Source organism: Corvus moneduloides, chromosome 2, assembly GCF_009650955.1.
Source record: "Corvus moneduloides isolate bCorMon1 chromosome 2, bCorMon1.pri, whole genome shotgun sequence".
In the NCBI taxonomy this organism is placed as follows: Eukaryota; Metazoa; Chordata; class Aves; order Passeriformes; family Corvidae; genus Corvus; species Corvus moneduloides.
In genome coordinates this window covers 47,721,295-47,742,853 of record NC_045477.1, presented here as the reverse complement: position 1 = coordinate 47,742,853, position 21,559 = coordinate 47,721,295, and the positions used below count along the sequence as shown (strand labels likewise).

Below are 21,559 nucleotides of genomic sequence, written 5' to 3'. Positions count from 1 at the left end.
TATATGCCTTCTGCTGCTTCCTTGTTTCTTTATGACTTTCTTTTATATTTGAAATCTGCCCGATTGAAAAGACACATATGTAGAAACCTGCCTTTGGCTCACTATTGCTTTGCTGGTCAGGTTCTTCAAGGTCAGTTTTGGCTTTAATCCTTACAACTGCTACGCTGATGCACTAGAGGTAAAGGGAGGTTCCTTGTGCCTTCTTTCATTCAAGTGGGATTTTGCTGCAAGAGCACAATTTGGTACATGGTTCAAGATGAGATCATCTATGATCAGGTATGTTTAACTGAGCTGCGAGCAGAATATGCCAAAGTACAGTGAGAGCTTTCTGTAGAAATAGTAGGCTATGGGATAAGAAACATGAAGCCTCCACTACAATACTCCTGTCCTACCACATGGAAGCTGTCAAGTATTTCCCCTCCATTTGAGAAGCATGTAATTTGTTACTCAGCTTTCTCAAGAAATTGCATTGATGGGACCAGTTAAATCTTAGTGATTCCGTTTGGTATTGGCTTTTGTTACCCCCATTTCTGTGATAAAATTTCAGTTCTCTGCCACCCCCACCCTCCAAACACTTTTTTTGCCTTGTCCTTTGGTGACATTAAGAAAAGTAATTTATTTATATGGAATTTAATAGAAAAATGTGGGCAGAATTTTTACAAATAAGTTTATTTAAAATGAAATATTAAATTGAGCTCAACTAGTAGCACTGATCTAGAGCCTGTAGAAAACCTTAATGTGGAACATGACCCAGAGAGCTGCCTTGAACAATACCCCTGCAAAAATATAGAGAAATATCAGGCTGAATTAATAGGTTTTTCCATTTCTTGCCTGTGTGGTGCTATCAGTGACTTTCTAGCTGGTATTATGGCCCTGTATGTCTCTGTAATAGTCTCTTTAATAATATGACATCGAAGTGGATTCCCATGTTGCCAAATACCACACAATTAGCAACACATGCAAATTTGGAAATGTAAAAGGAAACATTAAATGATAGCAGGTTATGTCCTGCCACTTCATGCTTTTGCCTTGATGGAAAATAACTATTCTGCTTTTAAAAGGAGATGCCACTTCCCCATGCCCAAGCTCCTGCTGAAGTAACCCTGCGCAGTCATTTGGTAACTACCAAGTGACTGGTCAGAGCCCAACCAGCCTGACCACTAGGCCAGTTAGGAATGATGTGGGGACAGGCAGGACATCCTGCAGCCACGTGAGGAAGCGGTGGGCCAAGTTGGCAGTCAAGAGTGTGAAAGGTGATGTGGGCAGAAGAAATCTCTTAACGGAAGAGAGTTGCAGTGGACTCACTCCAGGTCTGTTCACACAAATAAAGCAGGCCCTACAGGCCAGTATGGGGAGGCAGATACCTTACTTTCTCTAAGAAATCAGCATCTCAAGTGCTGGTCTGCAGAAAGCAGTTCACAGGCTCTGATCTTATCAGGATCACAGAGACCTGGTGGGATAGCTCACACAGCCAGAGTGCTGCAATGGATGGATACAGGCTCTTAAGGAAGGACAGCGATGGGGAGGAGCTGCCCTTTGTGGCGAGAGCAGCAGGAATGTGTGAGCTCTGTCTCAGGATGGATGAGAGGCCAGCTGAGAGCCAGGTCACGAGTAGCAGGCAGACCAGCATGGTCACTGTTGTGGTAGCTGTCTGCAATAGGCCACCTGTTTGGAAGAAGAGACAGGTGGGATCTTCAGACAAACAGTCCAGAAGATCTCTGCATTATTGTTTCACAGAAAATAGTATGTATTCTTGCCAGTTTCCTTTCTTTCAATATCTACCCCTAAAAAGAGACACCGACATTAATTTCATTGTGGGTTGTAGGATTTACCAGTTCCTGAAATGGCTTTGAGACCTGACTCTCCTTTTGAATGCACTGACCATAGATCAGTGCAGTCTGCAGGATTTCAAGGGAGAGAGGGGGCAAATGTCAGAAAGCTCAGGATTACTGTTATCCAGTCGTATACCACAGTTATAACTGTGGAGCTGTGCATACCCAGCTGTGGTCAGAGCAGCATTCAGAACAAAAGACACTGCCAGAGATGAGTCTTTAAAATTAAAAATACAATTAGCTCTCCTGAGATCCTCTGCAGCTAATCTGATTTCAGCCTGCATGCAGAAAGCATCAGCAACAGGCAAGCACTGCCCAGCACACTGCAGACTTCCCTCAGCCTGCTCATGTTTACAGAGGGAATGGGATTAGCCCGCCTTTTGGGCACACAAGGCACCTCAAAGCCAAATTTCTTCAGTTTCTTTTTTTTCTTTTGGGCTTACACTAGACTTTGACTAGTCTGAAAGAGACCTGGAGCAGGTTCACCAGATACTCAGTGCACGTTGCTCCTTGGCATTCACACTTACTCCAGAAGGTGTTTATTCCAGCACTAAATTTATCTTTAGTGTAATGTAAATTGCTTGAAGTGCAAAAGTGAAACATATACACACTAAAACAAAACAAATACAGCTTTGATTTTCTTTTACAGGTTGAAGAGCTAAAATGGGATATGTGGGATCACTTTGTCCCATTATTTTAAGCAGTCCTTTTGAAGGCCTAACTTCAGGCAATTGGGGTTCTTGTCCTGAGTAAAGTGGGACAGATAAAGTATACTGCTTGTACTTCCAACAAAAACACTTGATTTTTATGTTGAACGTTTCCATCTCATCAGTAGTACTAAGACTTCAACTAGGCCAGTTCCATTGTGATGTATTTCCTTGCACAGTACTGGTTCTGCAGTGCTGAGCATCTGTCATACCTTACAGAGCCTGTGAGCTATTTTTGCAGTTCACACACATTTGAGCTACATTAGTAATGGCTCACCCTTTACCTTCAGGCATGCATGCCCAAGAAAGCGTATCATGTTGCTATTTTAATACAGAGGTCTTGCCCTTTTCTGAGTGAGTAATGCAGGAATAGAGCACTTTGGCTGCTGGTACTATTTCTTTTACTGTGTTCTTAAACACATTTTGCATACAGTTTATTCCATTTGTTCAATGTTAACAGCATACATATAAACACTGAAAGAGTAGGAATTGCCAGTATGTGTATGAGCATACAGTGAGGTTAATCTGCATATGTGTAGCAGTTAACTTGAATATACGCAGTGAGAGTAAAGAATCATATTATTTCAGCAAAAGGTCTCTTAAAATTTAGCCCTTCTCCCCCTTTATTTTAAGGCATCTCCAAGTACAGACTCCAATTTTTTTTTCTCGTTACATGAATCTCAAACTGATTCTGGCCTCCCAGCTGATTTCAGTCACTGATTATTCCCCTGCATCCACTCTGCTCTGACATGAATCAAGTTATAGCTCCTTTCTCTGTGATCTAGGTTGTGAGATGTGAGTAATGCAATTTGAGGCATCCAAACTCCCAGAAAGTACCGTGATGAGATTCCTTCTCACTATGGCGGTGGTAGAATTAGGGAAGCCAGAACAACTTGAATAACCCGGACTATTTTGGACAGAAGCACGCTGAGAGCAAGAGCCTGTGCAGAGCCTCAGTGCACAGGGTCCCACAGCAGCCCATGGCTCATCCCTGTGCGCTGCCTGGACCAGCTGAATTCGGATGAAACCTTCGGCTTCCAAGAGGAAGTGTCTCACAGCAGGAGAGGGCGCCAGACAACAAGGAGCAAGTGGTGGCTTGGCGGTGCGTCTGGGGGCACAGACCTGCCTGTGAAGAGGAGGGTGACTTGCAGCAGGGCACCGTGTGACAACCCTCCCTTAAGGGGAAGGGAGCACTTCAGCTTCGAAAATGCTCATTGGTCGAAAGGAGCGACAAAAGTCCGAGGGTCCACAAACAGGGAGTTTTATTAGCAAATAACACACTTGATGTGGAAATTGGTATGTTAGTTCCAGACCTGCTGTATATGCCCATGGCACTGGATTTTGGTTAGAGGCATAGGGTGAAGGGAAAAGAAAAATTAGGCACATGGCAGTGGGTTTTGGATAAAGGGGCAGGGTGGGAGGGAAAAGGGAAATTAAAGAGGTTAACTAAAAGGGGAAATATTAATCTTAAAAAGGAAAAGAGAAAAAGAGAGGAAAAGAAAGAGGAAAAGAGAGATGAAAAGGTGTCATCAGCCCTCGTTTCAGCATCAATCCAGCTGATAAGAGGTGATCCAGTTGAGTCAGCCCAGCTGATGATATGTCTGGGCTCTGGGGTCACCACCTGGGCTTGGGAGTACCTTTTTATTGACAAGTTTCTCCACCCCAAAGACTGGTTTCTCATTTTCCATGTTAATTAATTATCATGCAGTCTATTCTTTTAGGCCTTTCTGGAGATGGGTCGGAGGGCTACAGGAGACTTTGGTGGTCCCAATCCCACCTTACAGACCATGTCTACTTCCTGCCAATCATTCCTGCGCTCTCCTGTACTGTGCTGTGGATCTTTCTCACAGAAAAGTGCTGCCCTATCTCCACCTGGCCCCCCTTCTCCAGCCAAAACTGGTTCTTTCTCACAGTGTGCTAGTACCAATAGTCCTTGGTTATTCCCAACAATTCTTGTCTGTTATTACTAACAGTCCTTGGCTGGCTGCACAGCCATCCAGTCATCGGTATTTGAGACACACATGAGCCCCTTATCTTAGGGGAACTGAGAGCTCAAAAGGGTCTCCCTTTGGACCACTGTCCACAGAGTTGTAAGAGAGTGGGGTTTAGTCATAATTATTTTTCATACTGGCCACAATTCAAGTCGGTAACTTTCTTTGAAGGTTCGTCAACAGAAATATTATTCCACTTGGGTTGTTAGTCAGTCAAGAAAAATAAGTTTCCAAGGCTGCTTGTTATAAAACAAGTGCTCATTAGACAACACTATTTCCTGGGAACAGACAGCGTTTCTGATAAGCTGGAGAGGGGCTTAGTCCAGGTGCAGTTTGTCAAGGCCGAGACTTCATGGGCATTTCTCATACGATAGAGCAGCCTGAGCTGGGAGGGGGTGCGACTAAAGTCAGCTTCCCCGGGACTCTATACACCGGGAACCCGGGAGGCGGGGGGAGACGCGCTGCTCCTCCCGCCGAGCCCCAGCTTCCCCTGAGAGGGAGGAAGAACGCAAGGTGCGGGAAAAGCGGTTTCCCTTCGCGCTCCGCGGGGCCGGCGCTGCCCTGGGAGGGGGGGCAGCGCAGAAGCTCCTTGGACATTGCACCTGCGGCCTTTTTTTCTCTGGGTGTGGAAATACTAACGGGATCTTAAATGAATGCCAGTTCCGAAACAAAATGAATTAGGTCGATTTGAAATAATGCCGAGGAAAGCCAGCAGCCAAGCGCGGTGACTGCTGCTCGACTCGCGGCACCGACGGGACCGAGGAGGCGGCGCCTCCGGGCGCGGCCCGGCCCCGGGAGCTCTCCGAGGTGCTGCAGCGGCTCCCACGATCCTGTTTGGGGAACACGGCCCTCCCCAGGGCAGAGACAGCGCCAGCCTGCGCTCAGGACATCCCTTCGCAGCGCTGTTTCTCCAGATGCCCCGACGGAAGCCACCGCCGCTCCCTCTGCCTCCTCCGCCCTGGGGAAATGAGGATGATGGCACTGCCTCTCTGTAAGCTCCCTGGAGACGGGTGTCCAAGAAGCAGATTTCCAGCCTGCAGGAACTGCTCCCTCAGAGCTGGACGTGTTTCCTGAACAGCAGCAGGGCAGAGAGCAGTGATGCCTTAGGTTTTAACTTTTATATTTTTCAAATCCTGTACTGCTTAGTGTGTAACTCTGAAGCTTTGTGTGGCCTGTTAGCTGCTGTTCCTTCATGCTGGTTAGACATAACAAACCTCTCTAGGTTTGCTCTTCAAGGCCCCAAAATGTGTAAACTAAAAGCTTCTGAAGAGGGGGGCAAACTTGGGGTAATTACATAATTAACTGAGGTTATAATTGGAGAATTAACCCTAATACGCAAATGAACCAAACTTATAAAACGGTGAAGAACCTGTGACCCAGGGTCCATCTTGGGTGTAGCCTTTTGACTGCCCAAGGTGTACCTTTGAAGGCCCTTCAAATAAATACCTACTATTATTCTCTTATTCTTGTCTAGTCTCTGTTTTAGGTGGCCACTTCAGGCATCAGCAGCAACCCTTTTATCCTAGTCTGCCAAAGCAATGTGAACAAGCAGAGCTGTGAGTGCTAGTCTCTAGGGTATGCATAGAATCACAGAATCATAGAATGCTTTGGGTTGGAAAGGGCCTTAAATCCAACCCCCATGCCATGGGCAGGGCACCTTCCACTAGACCAAGTTGCTCAGAGCCCCATTCCAACCTGGCCCTGAACACCTCCAGGGATGGGGCATCCACAGCTTCTCTGGGCAGCCTGTTCCAGTGCCTCACCACCTTCACCGCAAAGAGCTTCCTTTTTTTTTTACTTACTCTGTGTTGTACACAGCACTTGATTTTTTTTTTCTTTTTGTATCAAAGTATTTTAAGCAAAATCTAAGTCACAGATAAACTATATACTGAACTCCCTTATTTCCAATCATATGGTGCCTTGGCCATAGTAGTTGGTTCATAACATATTTCAGAATATTTACACACTTCCTCTAGAGTATGGTTTACCTTAACAAATAAGTCCGTTCTCTCAAGCTTCTTAGTCTTTCTGAGCACATCTCCTTGGGACTAACTTTTGCTTTTCTGCATTTGTTTACAACTGTACAAAGTGAGTGCCACCAAATCAGTATGGCAGCATTTTATGCCTGCCTTGGATTCCCTTTGCACCAATCTCATTGATTACAAAGCCAGAGAATATTGGACTCACATTAGCCAGCAACCTAGCTGTGGGTCAGAGAAGTGAATCAAAATAATGAAAATGCACCTCATGCATTTTGAGAACTATTTACATTCTGGAAATCAATCTTATCTTAAAGCACTTCCTATGAAGACAGCTGAGAGGGCTGTTCAGCCTGGAGATAGAAGGCTCCAGAGAGACCTTATAGCACCTTCCAGTACCTGAAGGGGGCTGACCAGAGAGCTGGAGAGGGACTTGTTACAGGGACAGGAGTGGCAGGGCAAGGGGGAATGACTTTAAACTGACAGAGGGCAGGTTTAGATTAGATATTGGGAAGGAATTCTTTACCGTGATGGTGGTGAGGCTCTGGAACAGGTTCCTCAGAGAAGCTGTGGATGCCCCATCCCTGGAAGTGTTCAAGGCCAGGTTGGACAGGGTTCTGAGCAACCTGGTCTAGTGGAAGGTGTCTCTGCCCATGGCAGGGGGTTGGGACAAGGTGATCTGTAAGGTCCCTTCCAACCCAAGCCATTTTATGATTTTATTGATGCCTTTTCTTGGTCTTAAAATCAAGAGTCATACACGGTTAGAAGGGGAAAAGGGATTTTACCTTGGTATTTATTTTAAGGATCCTTAGGTGTACACGTCCAGGTCATGTGCATCGAGATGCACCCCGCCGAGTCTATCTCTGTGTCTGTCTTCCCCCCCCCCCCCAGCATTGGGTATAACATTATAGGTTCTACTAACCAGCATATCCACCAAAGATTCCCCAATGAGAGGCCCAAGCGAGCCCCCCTCCCCAAGGAACCCTCCCCTGGATGGCTCCATCCTGGTTCACAGAATATGCTCCGGAGAGGACCCCGGGGTCCGGGGGCTCACCAACCCCCAGCCACGAAGCCTCCAAAACGTTCAGTCTCCCAGCCCAACAAACAAGTCCAAGAATGTAGGCAAAAAGCACCAGGAATACGGAAGCCGCAAAAAGGCACAACAGGGGCATAAAAGAAAAGGCAAAAATCCTCATGGCATCACTATGATTTCTTCATTAAACTTTAAATTTCTTCAGTATTATTCTTCTTTGCTTAAGAATACATTATTTTTCTTCATTACTAGCTAATTACTAACTTGGGTCCATGTAAGTTAAGGTCCAAACTATGGTCTACTGTACCATATGTCTTTCCTGTGCAAAGCATTTGTAAGGGTTATTCTACACAGAGCTTTCCATCAATTTCCAGCCTGACGAATTCTTTCTGTTGACGCCATTGCCATGGAATAAAAATCACTGGTTCCAATTTAGCTTACTGCATTTCAAATATATCTTTAAAACCATACAAACTTGGAGTTATTCTGGTAAAGTAAAACTGTACTGCAAGCACAGTTTGTCTCCTGAACTAACTTGCAGGTATGAAGAAGTTGTCATTACAAGTTCTTAGTCTTGAGTGTACTAGAAAAAATACATTATTTTTCTTTATTCAGTTTCACTATTTTCTTTATTTATTGTCACAAGTGCCAAAATAGAATGGGTTCGGTATTTTTAAGTTTTTCAGTAATTTTCGGGCAAATCACAGATCACCTCCTGCTATAAGTACAAATTTCAGTTTCCAGCATATCAATATGATTATTGTACTCATCGCAATTTTATTTACATGTGTCTTTTTTCAAAAACCTGAAAAACCTGAATGGCATGTAACTAATCAAGTTGCCTACATTTCCAAATTTTTAATCTTTTTTCTCCCATTGCACTTATAGGTAATGGTTTACCCTCCCCCTCCACCCCTCTCCCATGCACCCACTGAATGTGCAATTCATCGTATTTTTTTTCCACCTTCAAGTTAAATCTGTGGGTATAGTTAACTGTAAGAGGAGTGTTATTGTTGAGCCCCTTCTGCTCTATAAAGTATAGGAGACTCCAGCTCCCTTAGGAGATTTCAGGTGGGCCATGCATGCATTGCCACATGTCCACATATTTCTGGTCACATCCTGTATCTGTCTATAGATAGCAGCATCTCTGCAAAGAAGATCCTTAAGTTATTTCACTTATTTTCCTGAGCTGAATGATGCCAAGCACACTTTCTCTATCAATCTAGAAACAGCAAGTCCTGACTTTTTGACTTTTTTTTTGACCTTTTAAAAAATGTCATGATGAGTGACAGACACCTCCCCTGTAGCTCAGCATATTATCTGCATCATGCTCATTTTGATCCTGTGCATGTAAACAAGGACAAAGCACCACAGCACAAAGATCTGGTTTAAGAGCAAGAGAGTCTATTATGTTGTTTTTCTTTTATTTTTTTTTAAGACAAGCAGAGTTAGACAAGCAGAACTTGCATGCAATTACTCTCATCCTGTAGCCTAATACCACCACTGCTGGCAGGAGGCCACAGGCTTTGTACTGACTTTGCAAGGCCTTGGGACTGAGCCTCATTTTGCCTGAGCTTTTATTGACCTGTCTGTGGCTTTCTTTTATTTAGTTGCAACACCAATGTCTCTAATGGGTAGGTAGCTATGTCTAACTGTTTTACTTTTGTTTAACTTTGTATGGCGCCACTGTGGCTTTTATATGGAGAGTGACAAGAAGTTCTACTGTGGAGAATGAGATATTTATAACTAACATAATGATGTATAACATCTTTTATAACTAACATAATGATGCATAACATAATAATATATAGCGGAATACAGGCCTGGTATGACAGCAGAGTCCCCTGAGAGTGGTCTCCCAGGACACTGTAGAAGAGGCATGGGATGATAAAAAAAGGAGCACAGCCTTGGCAGTAGAGAACTTGCAGCTACAAAGAGCTCATCAGTAGTCAGCTAAAGCAGTGCAGACCTGGGAAGTGGACAAAGAGAGTTGAGGGATTACACAAAGAACAAATATGTAACATACATAAATGGCATCCCATATAATACAATTGGATGTAAAGTGGAGCAGTAGACAAATGGATAAAGAGCAAGGTGTGAAGTCATTTTAAAAACCACACAAAAATAGCCCCATAACAGTTCTTTGCTTTTCTCAGCAAAGAATTTGTTGGGAAAACACCGATGACTAGCTGCAGCCCCAACACCCACTGCTTTACAAAGGCCAGCACTGTCGACCATTGGTCCCAGAGGGGCAGTGGAAGGGTAAGCACCACACCAAAAAAAAAGGCAGACAGGAGAGTGTGTCTACAAAAAACCAAAATGGTTTATTATTTCTGATTTTTTCTTTCAGAAGTAGTAGTAGCATTCTTTAATTTCTTTCTTTTTTTCTTTCTTTTTCGGTAATAATTAGCTCTCACCTTTGATTAGGCTGTTACGTTTTCCACTACACTAATAAATTCTGAGTAATATGTGTTTCTTTCCTTTTTTTTTCCCAGAACCAATCTCTGTGTATAACATTAGTAATTGGAGCAGAGGATGCATCTTTTTGGAAATTCAGGTTTAACAATCTCTCTCTAAGGTCCCAGACGGCATCTGGCACAGTCAAAAATAGAATAAAGATATCCTGTCTCCCAGTCTGGCACATTAACTACAGGACCATTCTTCCTGCCTTTGCTTTATTTATTACATTGAAATAATTATTATGCATACTGAGCTCTTTGAAAATACATTGCTATAAATACTAGAAAAGTGAGCACATTGTAATTTGAAAAATACCAACTGCTTTTTTTTTGGTACATCATTCAAACCATGGAGCCACTATGACAGACCCCAGGGAATAATACTGCCATGACTCATGGTCCGATAATACACAATTTAGTGCACATCAGCGCGATGACAAAGACAGGCATTGCATAACAAAATGACAAAGGTGAGTCCTGCACAGCGGAATGAGCTGCTTCTTTCCTCAAAGCTCAGGGCTAACCCAGAGCTTGTCAGCTGGTTACTAATGAACGTGAGCTTTCAGAAACACAACCAACTGCTCTGGACTGCACACTTAGTTTTCCTGCAGGCCCCACTCTTAAGCCTGCTGAGCAGGACTCAGGTTCTTTCTCAGTTACCAAGATTATCCTGCACACTTGGTTTCCTTGGACACTTTTGCAGTCCACTTGCTCCCCTCAGCTTCCCCTTAGACTGCAGTGTATAATTATATCCACTTGTGACTTGAGACAGATTTTGCAGACAGGTCTCCTCTGAGGCCCTCAGTCTGAGCAGGGGCAAAGATGTTTTGTTTCTTCCATGCCAGTAAGCTTTATTGAAATGCCTGGTCATTAATGCTCAGGGAGTGCCTTCCATGGGGATACAGCTCAGGCTTGTTGAGGTGTGGGCTGGGTAATTAAATCTCCTTGAGGCGCTCAAGCAGTCAAGTGAGTGAGTAGTCCTGGTAGCTGCAAGGCAGATGGTGTTCTAGCTGGCACACTCTTCGAGAACATTGAGTGCGCAGAGGTGAAAGTAAGTGCAGTGCATGTGAAGGAACAAGAGCACTCAGCTGCCACATGGGCTCTCAGGCTGACAGGGCTGATGGCTTACAGTCCACAATACTTTAAATGTACTGTAAGCACAGTTCACCTGAAGGCTAATTTCTGATGAAAAAGTAAACATGAATCCAGGAGTTGTCATTCATTTTTTGGTCCTTTTTTGGGAGCACTTTCTTTGACTTTGAGCTGACAGCTCGAACCCAAAGTGAACGTCACTTTAATTTGTCTACTAGCTAACAATATATGTGAAGTGATTTCCTGTTCCCCAGGCAATTCCTCCTGGTACAAAGATACTGACCACAACAGATAATAATTTGTGGAGAGGAGAAAGAGCAAGCTGAGGGAGAAAATGATGTTCATTAATATAACCAGCTCCGTGTCATGATCTTAAAATGGGAAAGGCATGCTGGCATGCCAGCACTGGGCATTGCCCTTACTGGATGATTTCATTCACAAAGCTCTTGGGCCACTTCTCCAAGAGTGATAAAATCCATGAGTAAAGCTTCTCACAGGCAAGAAACATCTGTGGCCAGCAGTCCCAAAGCACACATCTCCAGTGGGCTATGATGCATTCAGTTCAATCAGTGTAAAATGCCACAGTTCTGGACTACTTTGAGTTCAGGAAGTGCAAAGTGGTTTGTCAAAAAAGCTCTATTTCTAACATTTTGTGAAGTTGTAGCTGGAAAGTATCGCTTTCCATACTATATGTGAGGACACATACAGTGAGACAAGTACAGCGAGATTCATAGGTTTTAGCATTAATTATGATCTTTGAAATAACACCCAAATTACCCATCATGTGTGCTACCCAACTCTACATGGTCAAGTAGTTTAGATACAGACCTGGGGATGTTTGTCGAAGACCTTTAAGATATGGAGACCATTTCTTATGCAGTAGATCTTCCCAAAACTCAATATATCCTTGTCCTGTGGTGATTCTGCCTCACTTAAACCATTCTACGTTGAAGTTCACCTGGTAGAGAAAGCAACCCCTTAAGATGTGGCAACTGCTTCTAGCTATGCCTGGTTAAGACCAGCATGTGTAAAGACTGAGAGGTGCTGTCTTAGCTATTTTTTTTCCTATTAAATTACATTTCCTCTTTGCCTATCCTTAGTAGTTAAATTCTCATGGCTGCAAATGTTTTGCACAGAAAGGTGATGTGCTGTAAGTGCTACATTGATTAATCTTTCCTCTATTTCTTTTTTTAGCCTCGATTTACCGGACATTTTGAGAAGCAACGGTATCTTTTGCGATGATGCTGGCAGCATGCCACAGTGATGAAAGATGCCCTTGTAACCGGAACAAAGAAGCCCGGTTAGGGATCCTGATCCCAGCGGGGGCTTTCTTGGGACGCTTTATGCGCCTAAAATGTCTAGTAAAATACTAGTTCCAGACAGACACCTCAAAACCCCCCACCAAACCCGGGCCCTGACTTCATGGCACCTTACGCAACGGCTCCCAGCGGGCGCACGGAGCCGCGAGCGGCTCCCCGGCAGGGCAGCTCCGAGCCCGGCCAGGGCTCAGCGCCTCGCCCGCCCCCGCAGCCCGGGCGCGGCGGTGCCGGTGGCCGCAGCGCGGCGTCTGCGTGCGGGGGGCCCGTGGCCAGCGCGCCCCGGCCGGCCGCACCATGCCGAACAGGGCCGGCCTGGACACCGCGCTGAAGATGTCCCTGCGGCGGAAATCCTCCAAGATCCACTCCTCGGCCGGTGAGGAAAGGGCAAGGCGAGGCGGGCGGGAGCGGCGCGGGGAGGAGGCGCCGCGGCGGAGGAAGGCAGGCGCGGGGGGAAGGGAAAGGAAGGGAACGGAAAGGAAAGAAAAGGAAGGCAGCGGCGCCTCCATGGCGCGGCCGCCTGGCCCTGCCGGCCGCGGCGCTCGGGGGTCCCGCAGTGCCGCCCCCGCCCTCGGGGGCTCCTCTCGGCGAGGAGGTGCCGCGGGCCCCAGGGCGCAGCGCTGCCCGCCCGCTCCCGCGGCCCCAAGGACACCGCGCCCCTGCCTGCGGAGCCGGCCCGGCGCAGCTCCCCGCGCCCCATCGGAGCTGCCGCACCTCCCATCCATCCCACCGCGACCCCCAGGGCCCCCGGCACCCTCACCCCGCGGCGTGAACAGCCCGGAGCGGGCAAGGCATCCCCCTTTGTTCTCTTGGTTCTGGTAGTTTTTGACAGGAAAATTTCTTCTGGTTAGAGTGCAGTACTGCCGGTGCAGGGGAGACAGAGGTGTCCCCCACCAGGCCGGTCAGGGGCCACTGTCCCGTGATCAGGGGCGGGTAGAGCATCAGGCACTGCAGTGAGCCTGCGGAGAGGCAAATTACAAGGTTTCTTAAGAGGTTAATTTAGGAAACTGTTTTTCAACTAGTTCATAAAAAAATAGACAGAAGTGGAATGCCTTGAAGGTAGTATTTTGCTTCCAAAGGACTTACACTGACTTCTGTAGGACCAAGGTGCAGCTCTGGTATGTTCTGCTTGGGCATAGGTGAAGCATCAGTGACATTGCCAGTGACTTACAGACACCCATTCCTGTACAAAATGTTTAGGTGCCTAGTACAGTCTTTGTGGTGAGTAAAAGTAGTATAATGCTGCTTTAGCACTTTTTGTTTCAATGATAAATGTGCACATTTCCTGATGAACTCTGCTTTGGGTTAAGTCTCAGGGCACCTTGCAGAGCATTTGCTGGATTGCTTTTGGATGATGCTGTATTTGAAGATGTCCTCCAGCCACTCGTGGCTGTTCAGCTCACTGAACCAGGCTAGAGCTAGCTGAAATGAGAAAGCCACCTTCCCTTCAGCTCCTCTGCACAACCTGGTCACTCTAGTAACATTTCCCTGTTTGGTCTCACTGCTTGGTAGCAAGGACAGAACTTCAGGGACTTCTCCATAGGTGCTGAAATAAGTAGGATGTTGAGCAAAGAGGTGTGTAATGCCTGCTCAGAGGAAATGGTAAGTTTCAGGGTAGGATTTAGCATATTACCAGCTTTACTTCTCTTCAGCCTAAGCCGTTCAGATGAAACAGTTGCAGTTAAGCAGATTCCACTTTCCAGTGTTTGGGATTGTGTCCACTTCTGCGGTCCGATCTGAAACCTTGTCCTATGACAGGGAGGCTCCTTTCCCAGAGCTGCAGTGTGGCAGATCTTTCTGTGACTTAACATTTGGAATCCAAACCTAGGTTCCCTTCAGATACCGGATGCTTGGCACTTGGAGAATGTTTAGCTTCAGTGTGGCATACATAAGGAGTTATGCTTCAGCTTTTGTAAATCACAGAATCACACAGGATGGGTTGGAAGAGACAACAGAGGATCCAACCTTCCTGCTCAAGCAGTGTCATCCTCGAGCACATTGCATAGGGTTGTGGCCAAACAGTTCTTGAGTATCTCCAATGCTTGGTCACCCACAATCCACAGTTATACTTGTGGATCTAGGTGGTTAAGTTGCACCTCAGTCGTGCTGTAGGTGCTTGGGGCTCCCAGATTTTCTAGCCAGGATTTATGTGTACACAGCTTCAGACTTCTACATGTTCCCTGCATTTCACATAAGGAGAATCGAAATTAGGTGATACTTTGAAGAAAGATGGGGGTTGCTGGTTAGCATTAAGATCACTTCCTAGTGCTGGAACAATGTGTTTCCTTGTCTCGAATATTTTTAAGGATAACAGGAGTAATATCTAGTATAGTTGGATATATAATGCCTATACAATTACATAATAGAGGTTTGTGTAACTCACTACACAGACTTATTAAGGGATATGACTGTATTTGGTTTAGGACACCAGAGCCGGCTCTGGTGACTTAGGACAACCAGAACCAATCTCTCTGCCACCCAGAGAGAAAGTCCTGCCTTCCCCATTCCTGCGTATTCCCACTGCCTTGCTTGTGTCAACATTAGCCATCAGATGATTACCTGTTCACCTGGATCAGTGCTGATGTGGCTCACTACCAGCCTGTACGATCTGAATTCCATCAGGGAACAGGCACAGAAAGGCAGTAGCTCTGTTTTTCACAGCATGTTGTGGCTTGATATGCAGACCTGCTGTGTCTGGGGGCCAAACAGTTTCGTGTGAGGGGCTCTGGGCTGTGTATGCTCAGCTGTAAAAGCACACATTTGGAGACTGAGCCACTGTCCACTGACAGGCAGTTCAGATGTGGATGTGTGGTGGTTCTGCAAAATCTCAAGACCCTTCTGAGCTGAATGGTGTGGAGGGGGAACCGGTCACCCTTTTGTCATCCTTAGTTAGGGTCAGGCAACTGTCTCTATCCATTGCAGGTTTTTTGGCATCTGTGTATCAAAATGTTCTATCTCCTTTCCTTTTTAGAAGAGAAGAGCTTTCCTGCTTTAAAGTCTTTTAGTTTATTTGCTAGTTTTGTTACTTTTAAGGGAGTTTTGGTAATCAAAAGTATTAGGTTTTAGTTTGGGTCACTGAGATTTATTTTCATGCCGTGTAAAGTATTTCAGTAGCTTACAGACATTCTTCTTTAGTCGAGAAGAACACTACCTCTGTGATGGTCTAACAATGTCTTTTTGTCTCAGATTTTCTACCCTCCTGCATTTGGTGGTGTGACTTTGGCGTGTGCTAATACAGCATGAAATGTAACTGGTATATTTGATAGAGTTTTAAACCTGCTTAACACCAGTACAAAGCACCTGCCAAAAAAGCAGGTGATGTGAAAAGGAGAATTTAGAGATGGGAGTCACCTTCTGCCACTCAGATGATCACTGCTTTTCTTTTTTATGCATTTGCTCATTAATTGATTTTTTTTCTTTGTACAAGTAAACCTTTTTATTGCTGTAATGTTGTACCAACTGAGCTAAATTGATTAGATTTAAATTATTCTGAAAGTCTCTCACTCCTTACTGTTGTAACCACAGACATCAAAGACTAACTTGTTTTTCTCCTTCCTGCCTCCTTAAAATCACTAAAAATAAGAAACTGTCAATAAGACATTGGATGATTACACATTGGCATTTTTATTTTTAGGGAAAAAATCGAATTTCAACTTTATAATGGATTAAAGGTACAACTGATCTTGATGTTATTTACTGTGGTTTTTTTCAACTGCTCAGTGATACACATCAGCAAGAAAAATATTTTTAGTGTAAAGGTAGTAACAGAATCTTCTCCCAGGACATGAGGAGCTGAAATATAAACATCATTTCATGGTATGAAACAATACTCCTTTTAAATATTTTTCATCTGTTTTTCCTGTGAAATATTTGCTTATAGTTTGTGCTGTGTTTTTGATCTTAGAGTCTTATTCCCTTCTTTGCAAAGGATCCATGCCTTCCATTTTTCAGAGAAATGTCTATGCAAGAACTTCTTTGGGCTATTTTTGTGCTGGGATATAATTACCATGATTGCAACTGTTGGGAAGTGTCATACAGAGCAGTTAAAACTCTACATAGGCACTTGTATTTTGCTCAAAGCATCTTTGAGCAAAGATGGTTAAGCATTGGAACAGGGTCCTCAGGGAAGTGGTTGGGTCACCATGCCTGGAAGTGTTCAAAAATTAGTAGACATGGCTCTTTGCTATAAGGTTTAGGGGGCATGGTGGTATTCAGTCAAAGGGTGGACCTGATGATCTAGGAGGTCTTTTCCAACCTTAATGATTCTTTGATTTTATCTATAGTCATTTACAGGTTAGACATAATTCCTATAGATATATATAAAATGCACAGGAGCTATAGGTGAAATATGTAATCAGCTCTGCATGATTTACATCTGGCTGTTGCTGCTTCAAGTAAGGTGTAATATGGTTTTGAGGAGGACAGGTTCAGGTGGTGTAAGAAGCACGGTGAAGGCTACAAAGCTTTAACCTTGAAGTTCACTCACATCACCTCTACTCACGGGATACCTACCTCCTTTTTTGCAGGAGGATCAGCAGTTGCCTTGAATGCATTTTTAAGCAAACAACCCCTATGGAGGGGGTCAGCAAAGTGCTGAGCTAACAAATTCTTTAAATACTATTATTAAAACTGCTCAACTAAGAATAAAAGCCCTATTCTGCTGAGAGAAATGTACCTGGCAGGAGTAGTGACAGTGGGGACTGAACACAGAGGTGTACTTCTCAGCAAATGCTTTAACTGGCCATTAGCATCACCAAGAGTTACTGAAACACTGAGCAAGATGATTGCAACCATAGCGTTGGCACATAGAAATTCTACTCTGTGATGAGAAACTTTTCCAAGTGAAGACTAAACTTCTACCAGTTTAGTGGCAGAAGTTACTACTGAACAGTCAAACTATTGTAGTCCACGTTTGTTCATGCACACACTCACACTGCCTGGTGGTAATTTGGTGTGTTACAGACCTCCCATTTCTTTTCATCCGTGTTTAACTGGCACATAGCGTAGTATAATGTGCAGCTTATTCAATCACATCAAAGGCCCCATCTTATTTATGTAAACACCAGTGACAATTATGCCTTTTGACAAAGCACTCATCACAATAAACCCCATGCTTTACATTACTATGTTTATATAGTAGCACAAAGGGGAGTCTTCTCAAGCTGTGTGGGATCTTGCACAACTGTAAAGTGAGGTGGTGACAGTGACGGGGCTAACTGAAGGCCAACCTGAAATTCTGCCTTTGCTTAAAGCTTGTTTGGCTGTGAGAGTTAGTTTGCATTAGAATAGGAGGGAATTTAAAATACCTCTGCTTAGGTATTTAGAATTAGAAAAAGGTGATTTATGTACAGTTACTGTGGAGCAACCTCATAAATAACCAAGGTCCTAAGTAGAGTGGCAGAAGAAACATTTTTTTTCCCTCCCGTGATGGGGGAGATGAGATCATAAATAAATCCATTAAAGATCAAACCACTCAGATAATAAGGAATACAGTTTTTTAGGAGTTAATTGGGGACATAAAATATTTAACTACCCTTCTGTTTCTAGGATTAAATTAAATTAATGTATTTAATAAAAACTTAAAGTTGCACTCTGCTGTATAGCCAATATATGAACTCTCTTATGTTATGCTGCTTGAGTATTCATAACTCCATTGCAAACCGACACATGTACTGTCTATTTATAGAAACTGTTTTATTCCTTCTCTGTGCCACTCTCTCCACAGGACTTTTGTTTCAGATTTGAGTTCTCTAGCAGTATCTGCTTTTAGTATACTTCCCTGTGCTGGGTGAGTCAGTGTTCTCATTTTCTGGGTAGACCTAAAAGCACTGCCCTACTAGTGTGATTTGGCAGAAATGCCACTGTGGTTCCATGAAGGATTAAATATATAACAGTAAAATGACTGCAAAGAAATCTTGTCTGTTTAGGGTCCTAGAATATCACCAAGATGATAAAACTGCTGCGTGTATTTCCTGAGTGAAACTCATTGGGTATAGAAAGAATAGTCATTTAGTATTGCATTTCCACTGCCACAAGGTTTGAGTGCAGTCTTGATCTCTGCCAACTCTGCAGGGGTTTTTTAACATGGACATCTATGTCTTCAGAAGTAACGTTGCTCTATAGCATTCCCCTTTTTCCTTATCATTAACCCTTCTTCCCTCCTCAAGAAGTTTTGAGCTGATAGCTCCCATTGGCTCTAGATGGTATTTTGGATGATCATCTGAAAACTGATGTCAGCATCTAGAACTGATCACTCTCCAATCAGCATTCACAGGGCATTTTTATTGTAGTGAAGCCTTGCTGAGGGCCCTATGAACAACTGTGTCATCTGTTCCTGCTCTTCTGGAAGGTTGTCAAGTGATGCTCTGTAGACTCCCTGCAGGGTGGTACTCTTGGCTGGTGTATTTCCCTTTGTCCAGTCTTGCTTGAGCTGTCAAGTATGGCCTTTAAATAATCTATGAATCTGACAGAGCTGATTTGCTACTTGTGAAGCAATATCCTAAGCACCTAAGTTAGCTTTATTACTGTGACAGGGGAGTGTTTCAGACTTACTTTCCCGTACCATGTTGTATTGTGGCACATTTTAATTAAGTCTGTAGTAGTGTAAATACTACAGATGTTACAGACAGTATCTGTAGGCCCTGATTGCCAACATGTTCTTTTAAGGGGTAGTTAATCACAAAGTCTTTCTTGTACATATAGCTGGTAGAGCAGAGCGGCATGCTAGATTTTGAAAAGGCAGTTGAATATCTCTGCAGCAACATCTTTCTGCTTCTGGGGCAGCTCTTAAGTGTGGCTTGCCACAAATATTTTCCTTTCAGTCTCTTATCTTTCCTAGCTAAGCCAGTTAAGCCTTTTGGAGCAGTTGCAGGGATGTAAGACATGGCATCTGAGAGCTTTAGATAACTAATTCTCAGCTGGTACACTCAAAGGATAATTTGGGAAAGATCATTGACACTGTTGAAGATTGAGAAAAAAAATCAGATTTTACAAAGCTTGGAGTTTTATTTTTAGTGCAAAAAAAAAAAATTAATTAGCAATATTGAAAATGTATTATTTGAAGTTATTCCAGTATTTGTTAGGAAAGCTCTCAGATTTTTGATTAGCATTACTGCCAACTTTTCATAATGAATCCTGCCCACTACAAACGTTCCTGGACAGTTTCTTTCCAACCCCAGGAATGTATAGATGCCTGGCTGTTTCGAAGTTCCTGGCTTTCAGACCACTGGTTGAGTGGTAGTTACATGGCAATAATTCTAGATTCTTGGACACTTTTAATGTGGTTGCTGGAAGTGACAATGGAGTGAAAATACCTGAAAACAGAAGATGCAAAGTTTTGTATTTCAAACCAAGGTGAGATAAAGCAAAGCTGACATCGTGCAGATTTTAATGAGTGACCCAGTACAACCACCTATTTGGACTCCTCACGGAAGTGACACGGTCCCCATAGTTACAATATCACATCCATGTACATGACATTCATAGCTGTCATTTCCTGTCAGCTACAGGTATATTTACCCTTGTGGTGAGCACTAAAACCAGTTTAAATGAACACAAACATGAAATGTCAGTAAATTAGTCTCAATACTCTCATGTTGTGATGAAGACTCACAAGACATACTGCAGATTTTAAATATATTTCCACTGCTATCCCCCCTTACATAGGGTATTTTTGTTCATTCTAGTTCTAATTATCAGTTTGAAAGCTCTTGCCTTGGGGTATAAGTGCAAAAAGAAGGTAAATGAGAACTTGTCTTCCGCTGGACTGAAATGGGAGAGCCATGATTGTATCAGTTGATAATGGATCCAACAAGATGTGTCTGTTTTAGCTAAGGGTTTGGTTTGATGAACCTACCTTCTTTTAGAGTGTTGGAAATGAGGACTAGCACAAATGAGATTAGCATATCGGTTCTGTAAAGGAGAGAAGGCAGCCTGACATCTTGTTTAAAACTGACTGCGGGGGTCTTGATTTTTAATTCATAATTTCTTGAATGCAGATGACCAAACCCATTCATTTGATTTTATTAAATAAGCAGGTAGTCAGAAAGAGTGAAAGAAAAGTGTTTATCTCCTTATAATAGCATCACACTGATTAATTTGGTACTTTGAACAGAAGGAGGGCTCAGGTGTTATCTCTTGTTAACCCAGCACTGTTCTGCCTATTTGTACAGAACACAGTAAAGGCATTCTAAGATCCCGTGCCTGTGAGATATCGGAACATTCAACCCAATGCTTATACAAAGAGTATATGAAACAAGTACTCCAGGCTTTCTTGTGCCTTTAAATACTCCAAGCATACCTCACCTTATTTAATAGAGGCTGGTTATTTGTAAATGGGAGACAAAAGATGCTGAAAGAATATGTGCAAAGTCAACATCAGCCATCATAACTCTGAAATAGATACAGAGGTTACATCTGCATTTGTCATGTCAGTTACACAGCTGGGAATCAGGATTTAACTGGGAAGCTTGAATCTGAAATCCAGATGACATTTACTCAACATTTCTGCATCACTGGGAAGGCTCAGCATAGTTACTGCTTCAGTGGTCCCATGGCTCTCTGTTTTTTATCAAAGTAATTTTATTTACAAATCTGAAATTTGCTTGTTCTGTTTTTGAAAAGGTTTTAAACCCTACCAGTCTTCATTAGGGTAACAAAGCAGGGTGATCAGTCTTCAGGAGGAGAAAGGAGTGCCTAGAAAGATCTGAAATATCTGAGGAGAAAGAGTTCACTTCTTACAAAAAAAGCAAAAAATTTTGGGGGCCTGGGTCCCAAATTAAGACACTTCAGGAAAGTGTAAGTATTAGTAAATGACCATGCAAATGTGCAAAGGAGCTCATTATTTTAGGGTTATTTTGGATCCACTCCATCTTGTGAAACTGGACATTGTCCTGGTTCCAGCTGGGATAGAGCAGTGAGCAGCTGCATGGTACTTACTTTCCAGCTGGGGTTAAACTACGATAGATTTTTTTCAGGTCTTTATATGTAGAGCCCCTATAATAGGAAGAATTAAAGATACATTTTCTGGAGGAGGTGAGCTACTGTGAGTTGTAATGTATGCTGTCGCTAAAATTGTCTAATAAACACAGATGAAGCTCTCCCTAGTGCCTTCCAGGTAGCCCTTCTGTCATGGGTCTCTTAGTTGGGACT

At 43.6% G+C, this 21,559-nt stretch overlaps 1 protein-coding gene and 1 long non-coding RNA gene across 4 annotated transcripts in view; one reads left to right on the top strand and one right to left on the bottom strand.

Annotated features, from left to right (window-relative positions):
- Positions 1-8,926: 8,926 nt before the first annotated feature.
- LOC116439645 lies at positions 8,927-13,363 on the bottom strand. The gene is made up of 3 exons (XR_004238220.1): positions 13,170-13,363; positions 11,922-12,051; positions 8,927-9,511 (listed from the first exon to the last, which is right to left on the bottom strand). It is a non-coding gene; the product is annotated as an uncharacterized LOC116439645 (long non-coding RNA).
- The window catches only part of ATP8A2 (ATPase phospholipid transporting 8A2), a 320,810-nt gene continuing 311,900 nt past the window's right edge, over positions 12,650-21,559 (top strand). For 2 of the 3 annotated variants that reach the window (XM_032099455.1, XM_032099456.1), the window contains exon 1: positions 12,709-12,785. Coding sequence is in view for 1 of the 3 variants with exons in the window: in XM_032099453.1 (XP_031955344.1) it covers positions 12,707-12,785 (79 nt within the window). In the remaining 2 variants the exon portion in view is untranslated. Of the gene's footprint in view, positions 12,786-21,559 lie in introns of all 3 variants that reach the window. The other variant, XM_032099453.1, reaches the window with a different exon arrangement.